The 21,013-nt window shown below is 43.1% G+C and overlaps 1 protein-coding gene across 1 annotated transcript in view; it reads left to right on the forward strand.

Moving 5' to 3' along the window:
- Positions 1-1,979: 1,979 nt before the first annotated feature.
- The window catches only part of ROR1 (receptor tyrosine kinase like orphan receptor 1), a 192,839-nt gene continuing 173,805 nt past the window's right edge, over positions 1,980-21,013 (forward strand). The window contains exon 1 of the mRNA XM_069981375.1: positions 1,980-2,209. Coding sequence (XP_069837476.1) covers positions 2,122-2,209 — 88 coding nt within the window. The 5' untranslated portion in view covers positions 1,980-2,121. The remainder of the gene's footprint in view (positions 2,210-21,013) is intronic.

Here is a 21,013-nt window from a genome sequence, read left to right on the forward strand (position 1 = left end):
GCAGACCAGATGAATGGATTGCCGAGCCGGGATCAGCGTCAGTTTGAAGCTGAGTCCCGGCTCGGTAAGCAGAAGGGATTTCCCCTCTGTGATTGCATCGCAGGGGGGAGATCCCCCAACTAGACACCAGGGATAGGGAAAAATAATACATTTAAATGCAGCTGTCAGCTTTGACAGCTGCATTTAAATTTATAATTAGCGGGTGCGGCCCCCCTCTGAACCGCCCCTCCTGCATCAGGACGTTCAGTTACGCCCTGATGCGGGAAGGGGTTAAATACATATTAGAATTGACAAAGTAAGTTGGGAATTATTAGGTGGGGACAGGGGAAAGATGGTGGGATAAAAGTCCATGCCATATTATGCTCCATATTATGGACAGTATCTCTTCTTCCTCCATGGAGCTGATGTCTGGGAGTAGATCAGAGAGTCTTCAGAAGTATTTGTCCCGCTGACCACTGTCCAGCTGAGCCGGGGGGAGGTCACCAGGGATCAGTAAACAGCGCTGTGTATATAGGAACCCCTGCCCGCTGTCACCTCACAATGTAATGTCAAATAAAAAGCTGCGGCCGATGCATTGTCACCTGGTGACTGTGATAACAGGATTTACATCACTAGAACAAATGCACCCTATTATTAGTAATCAGTCATTATTTTAGGCGTTTTTTCTTTAGGTTCCATTCACACGTACAGGATCTGCGGCTGATTTCACGCTGTGTTCCATCATTTAGTTACACTGATATCAGCAGCATCTGCAACATGTGATCCTGTATATGTGAATGTAACCTGGAATATACTGCTGAAAATATGGCTGAACATACATTATAGCCATAAGGCCATTATGGCTCAAATATGGCAGCAGGTATAAATTTATTTTCAGTAATATCATCATACTACCATACAGTGCCCAAATTATCCTGTTATACACAGTCCACATAATGCCCCATATAATGCCTACTAACATATGTTATATCCAGATAGTGCTCACTTATAAAGCAACATAACACTGGCCTATAGTTCCCACATAATACTATACATCAGTTGTAGCAATAAATAATACTGCCATACACTGCTAAGAGTTCTCAGTTGGCTCCTATGACTTTTGCCCACACATATCCACAAGGAAATGGGGCCAGGGCGACTGTTCCCTCTACCAGGTCGGTGTAGCTAAGTCTATCATATGTCTGATGAGCTGTTATATCTAAGCTTATTGTTTGGTGTATCTCAAGCTTTCTTATGCGATACTGTTTGATGCACAGTGTATATAAAGGGGTACTCCAGTGATTCTTTTTATCAAATAAACTGGTTTCAGCAAGTTATATAGCCTTAAATTTACTTCTATTTAAAAATCTTTAGTCTTCCAGTACTTACCAGCTGCTGTATGTCCTGTACGAAGTGGTGTATTCTTTCCAGCCTGACATAGCGCTCTCTGGCACCACCTCTGTCCATGTCAGGAACTGTCCAGAGCAGAAGAGGTTTTCTATGGGAAATTGCTACTGCTCTGGACATGGATAGAGTGGCAGCAGAGAGCACTGTATCAGCCTGGAAGGACATACAGCAGCTGATAAGTACTGGAAGGCTTGAGATTTTTTAATAGAAATAACATTTTGTTCCCCCACTGGAGTACCCCTTTAAATCTATCATTTGTGATACTGTCTGCTGGGAAGTGTATCTAAGCCTATCCTGTATGAAATGAAGACCCTGCCCAGGGCACCATCCAGCCTACAGTCAGTATCTAGCCCCCTCCTTCATGTTACCGTTCCCCTCCTTGATGATTGTTTCCCTTTCTCATCATTGTGACAATAGTTATTTACATAGCAGACTCATCCCTGTTTGTATTCAGTTGCAGTGAGGGGGTTCGGCCTCCAGGTGGCGCTGCCTGCACTCATCCCCGCAGCTCTGCGCTCTTCTCCCTGCAAAGTTTGGAAAGTGACAAGTGAAGGAGCTGAGAAAGTTACAGGAGGCAGAGGAGGCAGAGCAGGCAGAGGAGGCAGCAGCTCGGAGCCCTCACAGCCTCCGGGAAGCACAGAGGAGGAGGAGAGCAGCCCCAGGAGCTCTGCAAGCTGCCCACATCCCAGGGGCCACAGGGACCCAGAGCCGAGGACTGCCTGCAGAATCCCAGGGATGTACCGGGGCCGGGGATGCGCCTGGTCCCCCCCAGTGCTGATCATTGTTCTGCTGGACATTGGCATCGGGAGACACTGGAGTCAAGGTAGGAGCTGAGCCCCCCATGTCTGCACCTATAATGTCCGAGACCCCCCATATCTGCACTTATAATGTATGAGCCCCCCCATATCTGCACTTATAATGCCTGAGACCCCCCCATATCTGCACTTATAATGCCTGAGACCCCCCCATATCTGCACTTATAATGCCTGAGACCCCCCCATATCTGCACTTATAATGTCTGAGACCCCCCATATCTGCACTTATAATGTCTGAGACCCCCCATATCTGCACTTATAATGCCTGAGACCCCCCATATCTGCACTTATAATGTCTGAGACCCCCCATATCTGCACTTATAATGTCTGAGACCCCCCATATCTGCACTTATAATGTCTGAGACCCCCCATATCTGCACTTATAATGTCTGAGACCCCCCATATCTGCACTTATAATGTCTGAGACCCCCCATATCTGCACTTATAATGTCTGAGACCCCCCATATCTGCACTTATAATGCCCGAAACCCCCATGTCTGCACTTTTAATATCTGAGACCCCCCATATCTGCACTTATAATATCTGAGACCCCCCCATATCTGAAGTTATAATGCCTGAGACCCCCCATATCTGCACTTATAATGCCTGAGACCCCCCATATCTGCACTTATAATGTCTGAGACCCCCTATAGCTGCACTTATAATATCTGAGACCCCCCCCCCATATCTGCTCTTATAATATCTGAGACCCCCATATCTGCACTTATAATATCTAAGGCCCCCATATCTGCACTTATAATATCTGAGACCCCCCATATCTACAATTATATCTGAGACCCCCATGTCTGCACTTATAATGTATGAGCCCCCCATATCTGCACTTATATCTGAGCCCCCCCCCCCAGATCTGCACTTATAATGCCTGAGACCCCCCATATCTGCACTTATAATATCTAAGCCCCCCCCATATCTGCACTTATATCTGAGACCCTCATGTCTGCACTTATAATGTCTGAGACCCCCATAGCTGCACTTATAATATCTGAGACCCCCATATCTGCACCTATAATGTCTGAGACCCCATATCTGCACTTATAATATCTGAACCCCTCCCCCATATCTGCACTTATTATGTCAGCACCCCTAATCTATGTACCCCAAGGTCAGGGTTGGGACGCCAGGGGAAAGGTGATTCACTATGTTTTTGGGGTTACTCATGGGGTCATTCTCTATATAATCTTGTACTAAGGGGGTCAATGATCTGATCGGGGATGGATGGGCTGGCTGCAGAATCACTCACATGGAGGAGAACTATGTGGTCAGTGATGTTTGGACATGTGGGGGTCGTACACATACAATGCTATGATGGTTGGCCATGTGAGGGTCACACTCATATAGCCCTTTAGAGATATGGAGGGGGGGGGGGGTCACTCACATGTCAAGACAGTCACATGATAGGACATGAGGGTCCCTATAGAAGCGCACTGTCCTCTGTAAAAGAACTAAGTTGTGTTGGACATCTAAGGGAAACAACTTACATATAGAGGGGGACGTTTCCGCATCGAGGGGGTCAGTCATAGGATAAGATGTTGGGGGTTAACATTTAGGGTTATACCAGGGGTCACGAACCTTGGCTCTCCAGCTGTTTCAAAACTACAACTCCCATCATGCCTGGACAGCCAAAGCTTTAGCTTTGGCTGTCCAGGCATGATGGGAGTTGTAGTTTTGAAACAGCTAGAGAGCCAAGGTTCCCTACCCCTGGGTTAGACTGTCCTATATTAAAGGGGTCCCTCATAGGTGGGATATGTGGGGGGGGGGGGGGTGATTTCTCATATATAATGGTGGACAGTCCTAAGAGTCATTCTTATGACTGGAGATGATGGGGTTAACCACATGGAGAAGTGGAGAGTCCTGTATTAAAGGGATTATTACATATAGATATGGACAGTCCCAGAGTAAATCGGCGAGTCATACGATAGACCATGTGGGGGGTCATTCACTTAATGGTACTATACTGTCCTATATTATACAGGGTTAGTCATGTGATGGGGGTCACTTACTTATAGAAGTGTTTGGAGTGAGCAGTGTGATGTGATGCATAATGTGCAGTGTCATGTGCCCACAATAAGACATTATATACATATTACGCTCCACGCTATGACTCTCACCATCACATTAATAATGCGTCGCCACCACGTAGAAACGTTAACTTGTTGCGACCTGGGCTGCAGACTACAGACGCCTGGGGGGCCCTGACATACACTCATCTAGCAATGAAAATTTCTATGTAATTGCTGTAATAAAGATGTCGTGTTAGTTATGTACCTGGCTGTAATATTTGGGTGAGGCCTTGGAGCCTTGGCTGAAGAGCTTGCAATCTATAGAGCGATGAATGGGACTGCGCTCCTTTGTCCATTGCAGACAGTGATGTATATGGGTGATGTGTCTAGCTCATGCGTTCATCATTATGTTGTAGTCTGTATGTATGTGGATCTGTATCCACCAACCTGTGGCTCTCCAGCTATTGCAAAACTACAACTCCCATCATATTTGTGTATTTATCATAACGTTCTATGGTTTATTTTGAAATTGTTGAAAAAACTTTAGCAATTTCTTGCAATCTGTATGTGTATAGATCAGCATTGCTCAACCTGTGGCTCTTCAACAGTTGCAAAACTACAACTCTCATCATCTCTGTACAAAACTGATCCTGACTGCTCCGCAAATTTAGAAATCATCAGAAAATGATGAAATGTATCATTATATTGCAGTCTGTATGGATGTAGATTGAGGATCCTCAACCTGTGCCTCTCCAGCTGTTACCAAACCACAACTCCCATCATGCCCTGACAGCCAAAGACTGACCTCTAGAGCTGCATTCCTCAACCTGCGGCTCATCAGCTGTTGCAGAACTACAACTCCCATCATGTCCTGACAGCCGAATACTAACCTGTGGTGTTTCCCAACCTTAGGCTTTTTGGCTGTTGCAGAACTACAACTCCCATCATGACCTGAGAGTCTTCAGCTGTCAGGGCATGATGGGAGTTGTAGTGTTGCAACAACTGGAGAGCCACAGGTTGGAGAATGCAGCTCTAGAGGTTAGTTTGTGGCTGTCAGGGCATGATGGGAGTTGTAGTGTTGCAACAACTGGAGAGCCGCTGCTTGGGGAGTGCAGCTTTAGAATATATAAACCTTTAGGCCCCGTTCACACAGAGCAACAGAGGCAGAATTCCGCGGCAGAAATGCCGCCAGCCTCCGTAATGACACTCTATGGGAGGCGCGTGCGCTGCATCTCTCAGCGCTAAAGAATGAACATGTGTGACACGGAGGCTGGCGGCATTTCCGCGGCGGAATTCCGCCTCTCTTGCTCTGTGTGAACGGGGCCTTACAGACCTACTTCCCACAGCAGAGAGTTTGCAATAGTATACTAATGCAGATACATGCCATGATTGTTTACGCTACGTTTACACGGAGCGATAATTCGCCCAATCGATCGTTTAACGATTTTAAAACAACGATTTGGTTTTTATAAATAAATCGTTAGAAAATTCGTAAGAAAAATCGTTATTGCGATAGTTTTTAAGATCGCTTAAGCCCATCTGTCACATAGGGTGAATCTGTGAAAGACTGTTTACACGAAGCGATCTGCGAATTTTTAGCGAACGACGATTTGAGAACGTTGAAAGATCAAAATGAACCATTTCTCGCTCGTGGCTTGATCGTTTGCTGTGTTTACACGGAACGATTATCGCTCAAATGCGATCGTTATTGCGAAAATTTGAAGGATAATCATTCCATGTTAACACAGCATAACTGATGAGTTGATACATTGTAACAATGTTGCATCTCATAAGCCACGCCCCCTCCAGGAACAATACACAGACTTTCTGGCCGCCATATTTTCTGACCACTTTATTTTGTTCTCGCCATCTGTCTGCGGCAAGTTATTATTTATTTGCTTTCTCATAGATGGTGAAAGATGCCGAGTCCCTCTATCCTGGGGGTCCGGGAGGCACAAGCCCCCCAGGCGCCTCCTTACAGCAGCCGATATTTATAATAGTCCATGTGTGAACGGCGCATGTGGTGACAGAGCCTGCGCAGGGATATGGCGGGTAATGAGTGTGCTAAGGCTGACACCATTGTAATGCAGAGATAATGGGACTGTCCTAGATGGGGGGAAAAGCTAATAGGAAGATCCCAGGTGTCTCTTCTAGCCCTGCAGGGGGGCAACAAGGCACAAAGAGCCCCTATGACCCTTTGAAGGCTATTGTGTGGGCTGACAGGGCATGACACTGCGGACTGGGGCCTGAGGAGTTATATCATATTATACTGCTAACCTCTAGTGCAGGGATGTGGCCCTCCAGCTTTTGCAAAACTACAATTCCCATCATGCCTGGGTAGCCAAAGCATGATGGGAGTTATAGTTTGGTAACAGCTGGAGATGAAACCACGTTGTCTTCTGCAGTCGTGTTGCTAAAAAATCCTGTTCAGCCACTTTCCGCTTCTGGAAAAGCTGGGTGACCACCAATATGGCCGTCATCACCGATTGTTGCCTTAGGCTGGGTTCACACTGCGTTTTTGCAATCCGTTTTGTTCATCTGTTTTTTGCAAAAAAAAAAAAAAACGGATGAAAAACTGATGAAACTGTATGATTTTTTAGCATACACAAAAACGTTGTCGACCTCATTTTTGTGTCCGCTAAAAAAACGGATCCGTTTTTTTTTTTTTATGATGGAAGTCAATGGAAAAACGGATCAAAATGGATGCACACACGCATCTGTTTTTTCATCCGATTTTGCAAAAAATGGATTGCAAAAATGTAGTGTGAATTCAGCCTTAAACGTTCCCTACAAAAACCAAGGACAGTGAACGAGGCTTCTGTAACCCCACCCCCCCTTCCCAAACACAGGGCAGAATTTATGTTATGGGATTGTCTATGTGCTAAGCGGTATGGCCACACTAAGCCCCCTGTTTATGAGACGTCAGTATACACACACGTGATTGATCGCAGCCGCACTATAGACCTGTTCCAGTTTTCTGTATTGGCTGTTTTTTTTGTTTTTTTTAAAGAAATGTTTTGTTTTCTTCTTCTTTAGTAGATACCTTATCTGGGCAGATACTGTGTGAATGGAGAACACACAGCGGCTGCCGCTTATCTGGTCACTTGTGAACCGATGACCTTTGTTTAAGCCAGATTAATGGCGGTATCTGTAGTAATGAGGCGCCCTCTGATAGCCGGATTAATTTTAGAAACTGACCCCGGGGTGAGGATGGCCGCTCGCTGCCACTGTGGAGGGCGGGAAATTTAGGAAAATTCCCTGTATAGTCTCCTATAGAAATGATGGAGGCGCAGATAGTACTGCCTGCTTGTCTCTATATATCTCTATAGAGATGATGGAGGCGCAGATAGTACTGCCTGCTTGTCTCTATATATCTCTATAGAGATGATGGAGGCGCAGATAGTACTGCCTGCAGGTAGTGCTGCCCCACTCTCTATAAATAAATCATGTAGGCACAGATAGTACTTCCCCCTGTGTCTTTATATAATTGATGTAGGTACATCATGATGATAGTACCGCCCCCATTCTTTCTATATAAATCATGCAGTCATAGAGAATACTGCACATAGCCCCTCTATATAAATCATGTAGGCATAGATAGTACTGCCTATCCATCTGTCTTTATGTATGCTGTAGGCACAGACAGTACTGCCTCCTTGTCTGTCTATATAAATTATGTGGACACAGATAGTACTGCTACCATTTCTTGTTATATAACTTATGTAGGAACAGGTAGTGATAGCTTTTTTCTTTCTTTATAAATTATGTAGGCACAGCTAGTAATGCCCCTCTTCCATCTTTATAATTGATGTAGGTACAGGTACTACTGCTTTCCAGCATCTCAATATTTATATATAGGCACAGATAGTGCTGCCTCGCTGTCTGTCTACATATATGATGAAGATACAGATAGTACTACCTCCCTGTATCTCTGAGATGGTTTAGACACAGAGAATACTGCCTCTTTATTTCTGCATCGATATTATGTACCATAGGCACAGGCAGTACTGACTTCCTGCCTATTCATATCATTAATATAGGTACAGAAAGTGCTGCTTCCTTGTTTCTCTATAGTAATGATATCTATACAGAAAGTACTGCCTACTTGTTTCTCTATACTTACGATGTCTATACTGAAAGTGCTGCCTCCTTGTTTCTCTATAGTAATGATGTCTATACAGAAAGTACTGCCTCCTTGTTTCTCTATAGGAATGATGTAGGTAGAGAAAGTACTGCCTCCTTGTTTCTCTATAGTAATGATGTAGGTACAGATAGTGCTACCTGCCTGTTTCTTTATAGTGATGATTTAGGTACAGAAAATACTGTTTCCTTGTTTCTCTATAGTGATGATGTCTATACAGAAAGTATTGCATCCTCGTTTCTCTATAGTTATGATGTCTATACTGAAAGTGCTGCCTCCTTGTTTCTCTATAGGAATGATGTAGGTACAGAAAGCACTGCCTCCTTGTTTCTCTATAGGAATGATGTAGGTACAGAAAGCGCTGCCTCCTTGTTTTTCTATAGGAATGATGTAGGTACAGAAAGTACTGCCTCTTGTTTCTCTATAATAATGATGTAGGTACAGAAAGTACTGCCTCCTTGTTTCTCTATAATAATGATGTAGGTACAGAAAGTACTGCCTCCTTGTTTCTCTATAATAATGATGTAGGTACAGAAAGTACCGCCTCCTTGTTTCTCTATAGTAATCATGGAAGAACAGAAAGTACTGCCTCCTTGTTTCTCTATGGTAATGATGTAGGTACAGATAGTGCTACCTACCTGTCTCCCTGTGGCTCATACACCCCTGTGTTTGACTGACAGGTATAATCCCTACCCATATGACATATGACATATTTACATCCATATGTGACTGATACCTTATAATGCTGCTGCATGGCTGACTTTAGGTGTACCGCCCCTCTAAGCTGGTTAATGTTATCGCTGTAATGTCTGTAATATGTATATGAGGTAGATTCTGTGTAAGAAAACGAGACACTTTGGTCGTTCCCAGGGCTGAGCTGGGAGTTATGATGGACATGGCTTAATGTGGCACCTCCGGGTTGGGACGTCACCCGTCTGGGGTATTTGCACGGATGGGACACTGTGTCTGCTCTCAGCATAATCTAAAGTAATGAGGTTTAGGTGGTTGAGTCAATATCAGATAAAAGAGACCTGCTGAATTATCGCCCATTAATACCTGCTGATAGTCTCAGGGGCCGGGATAGCACACATGGAAAGCCAGACGTCAGCACAAGGAGGCTGAGATGTCCCAGACTGCAATAAACAGCTTATTACCTCCATTATACAAATGGCCACTCACAACAAGGGCCCTGGAAGCTGAGATACAGGAAACTGTTTGCAGAGCTTTCACCCTGTGGTCACCTGTCACCTATGAAAGGGTCCTATTACACGGAGCGATTTTTAATGATTAACGACTAATGATAAACAATCGCAAACGAGATTGTTTATCGTTATGCTGCGTTTACACGGAACGATTATCGTTCGAATTTTCGCATAAACGATCGCATTTGAGCGATAATCGTTCCGTGTAAACGCGGCATGAACCTAAAATCGTTCGCCATACTACACAGAACGATAATCGTTTATGCTACGTTTACACGAAGTGATAATTTGCCCAATCGATCGTTAAATGATTTTGAAGCAATGATTTGTTTTTTATAACGATCAGCGTTTAGACGAATAAATCGTTAGAAAAATCGTTTGAAAATTCGTAAAAAAAATTGTTATTGCGATTGTTTTTGAGATCGCTTAAGCCCATCTTTTACATAGGGTAAATCGGTGAAAGACTGTTTACACGAAGTGATCTGCGAATTTTCGACGAACGACGATTTAAGAACATGTTGAAAGATCAAAATGAACGATTTCTCGCTCGTCGTTTGATCGTTCGCTGTGTTTACACGGTACGATTATTGCTCAAATGCGATCATTTATGTGAAAGTTCAAACGATAATCGTTCCGTCTAAATGCAGCATTAGTTACGATCGTTACTGCAATCGTTACTATGATCGTTTACTCCTTCTGATCCCAGCAAAACAATGGAAAATGTGCTATTACACTGAATGATTAGTGAAAAATATTGTTTAAATTCAAACGATTTAATGATTTTTTGCACAATAATTGTCCGGTGTGGTAGGACCCTAAGGCTAGGTTCACAAAAAAACAGATTGCAAAAACGCAGTGTGAATCTAGCCTAAGACTATGCTAAGGGTTACTGCACCCCCATTAATGGCGCCCACCATGCACAGCCCCCTGTAACATCTACCCTAGTTGTATTCTTATACATTATATGTTGTTTTGCCCTTGTCTAGGGCTATTGTTTAGACATTACATGTTACGGTTACATATCTACTGTATGGCACTATTATGTAGCTGCTATATGGCACTATTATGCACATATTGTATGCCTCTTTCATGAAGACACTGTTTGCAATTTCATGTAGGTAACATTTTGCACAGTTGTAAAGGTAATATTTTAGAGGCGCTGTATGGCACTATTATGAAGGTAATATTATAGAGGTGCTGTATGGCACTATTATGAAGGTAATATTATAGAGGTGCTCAGTGGTGGACTATAATAGGGGCGTTTCGGGCGGCAGCCCGGGGCCCTGAGCTCCTGGGGGGCTCATGACCACCCAAAAAGACTTATACTTTCAGTGGTGTACTGTCTCCTGGCTGCACTTCCGCCATGATTTGCAAAAAATCACAGTTTTTTATGGCAATTTTGCACAAATCAGGACATCATGACATTATCTATACTGTACTATGAACGCCAGGCTAGTGCTTCCATAGTTACAGTGGGGTGGGGGGCCCAGGCTTGGTGAACAGCCCGGGGCTTAAGCTAAAGTTAATCTGCCCCTGGAGGCGCTGTATGGCACTATTATGAAGGTAATATTATGGAGGTGCTGTATGGCACTATTATGCAGGTAATATTATGGAGGCACACTGTGGGACTATTATATAGGTAATATTATTAGGGTGTTGTATAGCACTATTATGAAGGTAATATTATAGAGGCGCTGCATGGCACTATCATAATGGTAATATTATAGAGGCGCTGTATGGCACTATTATGAAGGTAATATTATGGAGGTGCTGTATGGCACTATTATGCAGGTAATATTATGGAGGCACACTGTGGGACTATTATATAGGTAATATTATGGGGGTGTTGTATAGCACTATTATGAAGGTAATATTATAGAGGCGCTGCATGGCACTATCATGGGGGTGCTGTATGGCACTATTATGAAGGTAATAATATGGGGGTGCTGCATGGCACTATTATAAAGGTAATATTATAAAGGAGCTGTATGACACTATTATAAAGGTAATATTATGGAGGCGCTGTATGGCACTATTATTAAGGTAATATTATGGAGGAGCTGTATGGCACTATTATTAAGGTAATATTATGGAGGAGCTGTATGACAGTTATGAAAGTAATATTATGGAGGAGCTGTATGGCAGTTATGAAGGTAATATTATGGAGGAGCTGTATGGCACTATTATTAAGGTAATATTATGGAGGAGCTGTATGGCACTATTATTAAGGTAATATTATGGAGGAGCTGTATGACAGTTATGAAGGTAATATTATGGAGGAGCTGTATGACAGTTATGAAGGTAATATTATGGAGGAGCTGTATGGCATTATTATTAAGGTAATATTATGGAGGAGCTGTATGGCACTATTATAAAGGTAATATTATGGAGGAGCTGTATGGCATTATTATTAAGGTAATATTATGGAGGAGCTGTATGGCACTATTATTAAGGTAATATTATGGAGGAGCTGTATGGCATTATTATTAAGGTAATATTATGGAGGAGCTGTATGGCACTATTATTAAGGTAATATTATGGAGGAGCTGTATGGCACTATTATTAAGGTAATATTATGGAGGAGCTGTATGGCACTAAAGGTAATATTATGGAGGAGCTGTATGGCACTAAAGGTAATATTATGGCACTGTATAGCGGTATTATGTCAGTACAGTAAAGCTCTGATGTATTATGGCAGTATTATGTGAGCACTGTATGGCGTTATTATGTCACTACAGTAGTGCTCTATGATTTATGTATTACGGCAGTACCCGGCAGGGGGCTCACGTGTTTTGGCCGTGGTAGTGTTCTTCAACCAGCTTTATTTATGAATAATCTTTTGTCCTGTGCAAGAAAAGATCAGAAGAGATATTGGAAATGACAGACGCAGCAGCCGCCTTCATCTGTTTTAGCCAATTTTCTGTCCTGTGGTTTCCCTGACAGAAGAATTTCTGATCATATCTTATTGTCAGATTTCCCTTTACACACACGCTGTTTTGTTGCAGTTTTTTTTGCGCAGTTTTTGGAGCCAAAACGAGGAATCTTTCCCGACGCTCCTGAATTTGGCATCAAAATGGCGCGTGTGAAAGTGCAAGAACTGGGAGATCTCCATCTATGTGCAGCTTCTACTATTATATATACTCCCCTATATGAAGTCATCTGATATGGCTCCTTATGAGATATCTCTTTAAATATCTTGTCTTTTCTGAAAATATGTTACAGTGTATCAGTGTAGGTAAAATGCAGGCTGTTTATCTCACAGGTGATTGTGTAGACAGAATACAACTGTAACAAGGGCTCAGCCGTGAGACACAGAGGGTCATATTCACATTGAGCAGAAATTGGTTCCATATACAGTATCTGAATAGAATTAACTTGGCAATCACATGGATTCCAGTGGGGCCCATTCAGTGGGCTGTGTGTGTTACAGCTGACATTATGCTGCAGCAGTGGCAGGGACTGGCAATATCTTTGATCTTGGCCACTTAGCCCCTTGGATGCCACTGTCAATAGTAACCATGGTATAGAGTGGTTATAGAGAAGAGGGAGATTGCATTTTCTCTGCTATCATTAGTCCTCTTGTGATGAAATTGCAGAGTGCTAAGGGTTTCTCAGTGGCAAGGACTGGCAATTTCTTCAATTTTGAACATTTAACCCCTTGGATGCCACTGCCAAAAGCAACCATGGTATCTAAGTGGTTAAAGAGAAGAGGGAGAGTGGATAATCTGTGCTTTCATTAGTCGTGCTGTGATGTGTTTGCAGAGTACTAAGGGTTTCTCAGTGGCAAGAACTGTTGATATCTTTGATCTTGGCCACTTAACCTCGGATACCACTGTCAATGGTAACCATGGCATCTGAGTGGTTATAGAAAAGGCGGAGAGTGCATCTTCTGGGCTATCGTCAGTCCTCTTATGATGTGATTGCAGAGTACTAAGGGACTCTCAATGGTGTGGACTGGCGATATCTTCGATCTTGGCCATTTAGCCCCTTGGATGCCACTGTCAATAGCAACCCTGGCATCTAATTGGTTATAGAGAAGTGGGAGAATGCACCATCTGTGCTCTCATCAGTCCTCTTGTGATGTGATGGCAGTATCGGTATTGCAGGATCTGTAATAATCTGAACATTTACACTGTGAACAAGGCAACGTGTCTGCCCTCATAAGGGTAAATTGATTGAAAAAAAATTAAGACATTATTGTCTTCAGACAACGAGGAGAAAAATGAAACCTAAAATACTGTAGCTACGTCCTTAAAGGGTTAAAGTGCTTCAAGTTTTTGGGGGGCAGGGCTCAAGAAACCCCCATGTGTGAATATCCCCTTTATCAATGAGAACAATATGGGCTCCGGTCTCCATCAGGATCAGCGAGTGGTGGCGGCTGCGCTCACTCTGGGCTCCGTCTGTGGATTGTGGCAGAGGACGGGCTCCAGAGAATGAAGGCGATCTGGCACGTTCCTGGTGAGACGGCTGACGAGTGCCATGCGTCTTATAACACAGACTGAAAGAAAGCAACACATTTTGCTCGCCGCATGTCAAATATTGCTAAATAAACAAAGACTTGAGACAGAACAATTGCCCCCTTTATGTATGGAGTCAGCCGCTACGGTTCTCTGTCCTATGTTGTGTCTTACTCACAGGCCGTCCTGCTCGATTTTTCCACTTAAATGGACCTGAAGTTACCCGCAAACTGTAAAAATAAACTCCGCCATTGCCTCAAAATTACATTCGCGAAAGAAAAAAAAAAGAAAAAAAATCAAAAAAGTACAATAGCATTTTGTGTTTGCGTTGTCCTTAGATCTTGTCGTCACCCTTGGCTTGGCCAGATAACTTCAGGTCGGGGGGTTCTGCTATTGTGATGGGACTACAAGTATCAGTATGTCAGTTTTTCAAAATGATATTCCAATGTAATGATTGAAACAACCATTAGTTCATTGGTTACCAGTGACCCCAAACCCATTGGGGGAGGTTTGTTAATAAGGGGAGAAAATTGTGGGGGGTCATTTAATTGGGACCACCATGAATAAGCTTCAGTGGAGAGCAGCTACACGGTGTTACTCTCTCTTACTCTGTTTTTGTTCTCTTAGAACATCCATACGTTTAATTCTTTATTTGTCCTGTGGTGGCGCTGTAATGAAATTGAACTCTTGCTGACAAATGATGTATAGAGATATGAGAACCATGTATAGAGATACGAGTTTGTAAATAAGGTGGCCTTACAATTTAATACATATAAAAAAGAAATGCTCACCTGTCTGCGCTCCCCCAGTGTCCTCCTACTTGTCTTCCCAGTCTCCAGCCACCTCCAGCTTGCTCATCCAGTTACTGGCCGCAGTGCTATCCCATCTCAATCAGTGATTGGCTGAGCAGGCTGAAGGTGGCTGGGGGGTGGGGACACCAGAGGAGCATGGAAAGGTAAGTATTGATGAGAAAACTTTTAAACTGCACTACAACAGCTAAACGCCTGCAATCATTTACCTGTTTTAGTGCGGTTCGGTTCAGATGAACCTAAACTTTGCTTCAAAGTCCAGCAAACCTGCCGAACTAAACTTTTAAAAAGTTTGCTCATGTCTAGTGGTATACTCTATGACCAGCTGTTCATTGGAGAAATCTTGTAAGAAGGGAATATCCTGGCATTTCCTCTCATTCACACATGAACGGCAGAAAATACTTATTCTGAGTATAGGCCAGTCATGCTCCACTGGGAATTCTTGGAAAAGGGTTTGCAAAGTAACTTTCCTAGAAGGAAGAAACTATTTTGCCACTGCCACCTGTAAGTCAGTGGGTGACTTCCATAGGTGTCACCTGTGAGACTGTTTTGTCTAATTGTCCTGTGAATAAAGCCATTAGACCCTCATAGAGGTGGAGGGGCGGCAGTACAAGGAGATAGCAGACACCACTTTTATTTACATATGTAAAGTATATAATCTCTCCATCAAGCAGCACAAGTTTAAGCTTCACTCAGGGATTTAGTGAACAGGTCAGAGGTCAAACACCTGTGATAACCTTTGGGGGATTCTGATATTTTATCTTGTGATTTGATATATCTAAAGAGGTTCTGAGGGGGCGGAGCATGATACCAAGATTCAGAGCACACCAAATAGAGACTCTCTGTGCCCAGCCCCCTAGGGCCCTGAGCTAGGTATATACTATGTATCAGCCTTGTCTAGTTTACATAAGAATTCCCAAATCATATTCCTATTTTAAGGACATGTTATCAGGTTTCAGAGCTTTTGTACGATGTTAGTGCTGAGCTTGTGGGTGCACTTTTCCCTCCCAAAAAGGTCACTTCTTCCCCTTGACAACTTAAACACGGGGCACTTCCTGTATGTCAGAGGTCAGGACTGCCGGGAAGAGACTCGTATAACCCTCTTGGCTGTGCGGACTGGTTTAGACGGCTCATGGGGGACATTTTTCTTCTTTTAGCTTTGCACTTTAGTAGGCCATCTAGAGAGTGCCATTGTGCTCTCTAGTCAGATGATGTTGGAGTATCATAAAAGAGTTTTATCTTTGTAAGAAGTTCATTTCAATATCTAAGAAAATTAGGGGGGGAAAGAAAAACTTAGATGTAAAAGCGTGTGTAAATTTCGTTATAAAATTGCCACTAGGTGGCATCGTTCAGTAACCATAAATTTTAATTCCATTGTGAGAAAGGGATTTATACAATCCGCAGCTTTATTATACAAGCGTCCACTCTTACGGGCAATTTCTGCAACCATAATTGTGCTAAAATAGTAGTGTTGTAACGTTTAAAGGCACAGTACGGCCCTTGTACGTGGGTGTGTAACATTGTCTCCGGTAAATGAATAGCTGCAGCCGCAGAATTACACACAACATATAATTTATTATTTTACAAGCTAAGCCTGTGCCTAAAAGCCTTGCTTCATGAAAATCAAAATTACAGGAAACTCCTAAGTAGGAGAACGTAGGCAGCCCTGGGAATAGAGATCCCGTAATGAGTTAATGTCCTTATTAAGCGCAGACACAAAGCCTTTTATCATGAAGACCTCAGTACATGATCCTGCAGGGATCCTGAGAACCTTCCTGCTCATGGCTGAGCCTTCTACTTGTTCTCTTTCCAAAGGCGTGTTGTTTTCCAAGGCTGCAGGGTCGGGGCAACCAAAGGCCACAGGGAGAAATTTGCTGCGGATTGGATTGCTGAGGTCACCAAATCATCTAGGGATTTTTTTTTTTTTGCATTCACTTGGAGGCTGAACTTCTCTTCTGATCCGGGATCTATCCATAGTCATTATATAATGAAAGATTTTCCAACTTTTTACTTAATTTTATGTTGCAGTCCTTCACCATTAGTAAGATTTCTGCTTGCTGTTGCTGAACAGGAACAATGGACTACTAAATTATCTTAGACAGTGAAACAATACATTATATTCTTCATAGAAACTGATTGATAAGTTTGCTGCATCTTTAAGAGCCACATTATACGGCTCAGTGTGCTGGGTAAGCGAACACCAATCTGGCTCGATGATTTGCAGCCCTTGTTGTATATATAGAAAATAAGAAAGTTATACTTACCTTTCCAGGCTCCCCAATGGCCTCCTGGCTTCCTCCCCACTCACCGCAGCTGCCGCTTACACTTCTGACACATCTTTCAAGTGACAGGCTGTTAAGCTAATCACTGGCCAAGACGGGTTAGCACTATGGCCAGTGATTGACTAAGTGACCTGTCACTTCAGTTATGGTTGTAGGGAGTACAGAGAAAGCCAGGAAGACACTGGGGAGCCCGGACAGGTAAGTATAATCTTTATTATTTTCTTTAAACTGTCATTGCGTCACGCATCACAACACACGGAGCAGTGTGCATCTGGAAGCCGATAATTTTATAACATGCTATAAGACAACGGTCAGCCAATGATTGGTACCTTGGCTGATCGCTGTCTTTATTACACGGAGTGATATCTGCTTGAATTAGCCTGATTTGTCACATTTTATCTACGTGTAATAGGGCCCTTAGGTGCCTGTACATTGATGGGCCAGTTATTTCTCCCATACTCATAAAGGCCAAAAGTGTATAGCCATTTAAAGACTGTCTAGTCTAAGTTTAGACCTCCTATTAGGCTGTATGTTGCTCCGTAAGTGCACGTTGCATGTGCCACCAGCAATCTCGGACCATGCACTTGAAGTCTATGGAGCCCAGACCGTAGAAAATAGCACCTGCACGTATGTGGTCCATGGTTGTGGCTCTTGGTATCCACTAAAGTGTATATATAACCATAGACTTTGGTGGGTCCTACACTGTGGATCATTAAAATATGGTTGGGTAAAGCAGACCTTCATTGACCCAAACCGCAGCAGAATCTCGCTCCATAGCTCTGGTTTGATTTTGGTAACAGTGTCAATAAAAAAGGCACGACGATCAGACATGGTGGAAAGAGTATCTAAAAGGTTGGGGAACACAGATCTAGACGTTAATTTTCTGCTGTCAGGGCACGATGGGAGCCACAGATTGGGGAACACTGCTATAGAGGTTAGGAAAAAAAATGTTTCCATTCACTGACAGCAAGCAAGTGCGATACATCCATCATTCTTATATTAGTTCTAGGCTGTTCTAGAGGTATATAGCCGTCTGGTGGAGCGTTCCTATTAATGATGCATTACAAGTCACCGTCCGGATCATTGCCAACTAAAGTATTTTTGCAGATGGCGACTTTGGAAAGCGCAATGGTAAAAGCACTTGACATCTCCGAGGCGTCGCCCTTCAGGGGCGATGATCCCCGTATATTGGGTCGATGTCCTTTCTTTTCCCAGACGCCTTAAGCACAGAAAAGGTTTCCTTGAAAGATCTTATTGTACATTTTTTCCCCTTTCCGTTCTGTATTGTTCGGGGGCCAAGCGCGTATTTCATGCAGGACACGCTCTTTAAAATGATATCATGTCTGAGCTTTTGTGCCGTTCTATTTCCATGTCAGAAATCATTACAGTCAAGAAACCAAATCCTCTCCGCCCTCCCGTCTTCCCTTTGGAGGAAAGTTTATGCGAAAACCGCGTGGAGCGCTCTGCGCGCCCCTGACATGTCTGTGATCCCTTCTCTGTCCTCTCAACGCAGATTTTCTGTGGTTTAGAACGAGAAAATCGAAAATTTTGAAATCTCACATTTTCTTATGAATAACATTTAAATCGCAAATTAGATCAGGCTGAGGTTTGGCCGGGCCGGGCCGGAGAACGTGGTTTCTTCTGTAGAATTGTGAGATCTGAGGAATGGAAAGAAAGAGATTATATGCAGAATCTAAGTCAGTGAGTAAAAGGCAAGACCGCTCCCCCATGATAGATTATTGGCGGACAAAACGCATCAGAAATCTTTTTAGGCTTTGTTCACACATGGTATTTTTTTTTTTGCGTCCATAATGCATTTTTGCAGAGATTTTCCCAGTATTTGTGCAGTGAATGGCGCAACTACGGTAAAATAGCACAATTTTTCCCCCCACAATTTTGCATGAGTTACGCGATCATGCAAAATAGCAGGAAATTGTGGCAAAAACGCATTATAAAGGGAAAACATTGAGGACATTGGCTACTCTGGTTTCATATTAGCATGTAGCAGCTGTAGTATGGACACCTGGCCTTTCAAGAAATATTCCGGTGAATAAAAATATTTTAAAAAAAATTAAAATTTTCAGTAACTGCAGGGCATATCAGCATTAGAATAGACATCACATCTGGGAAGCTGTCTGTGTCAGTAGAGCTGCAGCTGCGGCACAGTGTAGCAGAGTCAGTGAGGATAACTGTCCGTCATTGCTACACAGCACGGCACTCCTGACAGAGGCAGCTTCACCAAGGGCCAGGGCCAGGGGTTGTGCAGCCCTGCAGTTCCTGACACAGCCATTGGTGTCAACAGAGGGGCATGTCGCAGCTCACTACTGCTACTCAATCTAAAATTGGAAAAATAAATGTATTTTTTATAAAGTTAAATTGCAAAGTTAATTAAATAAATGTAAATTTTATAATGATAATAATAATAATAATAATAATAATGCTACCCCTTTAAGATCAGAGCTACACAGCAACATGGGTTGAGTCGCCTCAGATCCCCATGCTGTTCTTCAGTGATCATAGTGTGTCACAGCTTTGCAGCTATAGTCACAAAAAAAAGATGGAGATAGATTTCTCACAACTTTCCGGTCAGGGTTGAAACCACTTATGGGTTGCATAGGGACCTCATTTAGTTACCTTAGCTGAAATTTAGCTTGATCACTACAGTGCAACACAACGATTTTTGGCAGCATGACCTGACGGACTCTTCAGCTGATTGGACTATGATAGAGGTGGGGCATATGCAAACAGAGGCGGGTTTTAAACTGTTTCGGGAATGATCTTGTGCGGTCCCATACTGGATTAAAGGATTTCTGCCATATAATATATATGTTGGGTTTTCGGATGTTTTCAAGGACTGGAACTTGCATTACATCGATGTTAGCGAGTTTTTCTGTGACCGTGTTGTGGGATCACGTTACAGACCTCAGTATTTAACAATCTGTGGAATTATAGGGATCTTCTAGGCTTAGATGTGACTACTTTGTAGATATCCGTGCTCTGAGGATTCCACGCTCCGCCCTGTGTATATACATTAGCAGTTATGGCTGCGAGTGACATGTCCTCAACACTGAAAAGCTCTAGATCCAGAGCTTAAGGGGGTATTTTGGCGTAGAAAGTTTCAATGCCGAATACTTTGTAGCATAAAATGGCTACGAGAGAGTGTCTTACTGTGGAGGATCCAACAGCGCTTTGATTTTAAAAGGTATCATGTAATACCTTCTGTGCCCTGTGGTGGTGCTGCAGGGAAATAGAACACCATAGAGTTCTATGATGATCTAAGTTTGATTTACTGCAACTGCAGGAAGTTGTAACATGTATTCTACAATGCAGAAAACTGTCGGCCTTGTTTACGCGGGCAAAATCTGCACTGAATTTCCACCTCAAAACCTTTCCAGAACTCGCCATGCAGATTTTTAAAGTTTCCATTGATTTGATTGGAAACCCACAATGGCGGATCAAAAAGCTGCGCCATTACAGCACGGCAACGACATGGAGTTTTCGTCACAATTTTAAATAGAAACAGTTCTAGAAACATTTTCCTATAACCACGAACAGGGAATGTTCACAATCCAAAACTCCTCCATGTTTGATTTATGATTTTATTTTAGTGAGGAAAAATTATTGTAAAAAAAAAAAAATTCCTAAAATTTAAGTGCATCCAAACTTGGACGCCTTCATCTTGCCATACGTCGCTGCCATGTTGTGCTGTGTCGCCGTAGTAACCGTAAGAGACAGTCGTAGCGAGTCTTGGATAGCAGCCATTGTAAGTATTCCTAGGCAGCCAGAAACCCCCCGGTCCATAAAAAGGTAACTATCTCAGGAGTTAAGGGGTCCCCAGGCGATCGCCTTCGACTCCTGCTGCCGCCGCTGGTTCCTATTCAGCAGAAATTACAATGTAAA

This window comes from Dendropsophus ebraccatus, chromosome 8 (genome assembly GCF_027789765.1).
Source record: "Dendropsophus ebraccatus isolate aDenEbr1 chromosome 8, aDenEbr1.pat, whole genome shotgun sequence".
In the NCBI taxonomy this organism is placed as follows: Eukaryota; Metazoa; Chordata; class Amphibia; order Anura; family Hylidae; genus Dendropsophus; species Dendropsophus ebraccatus.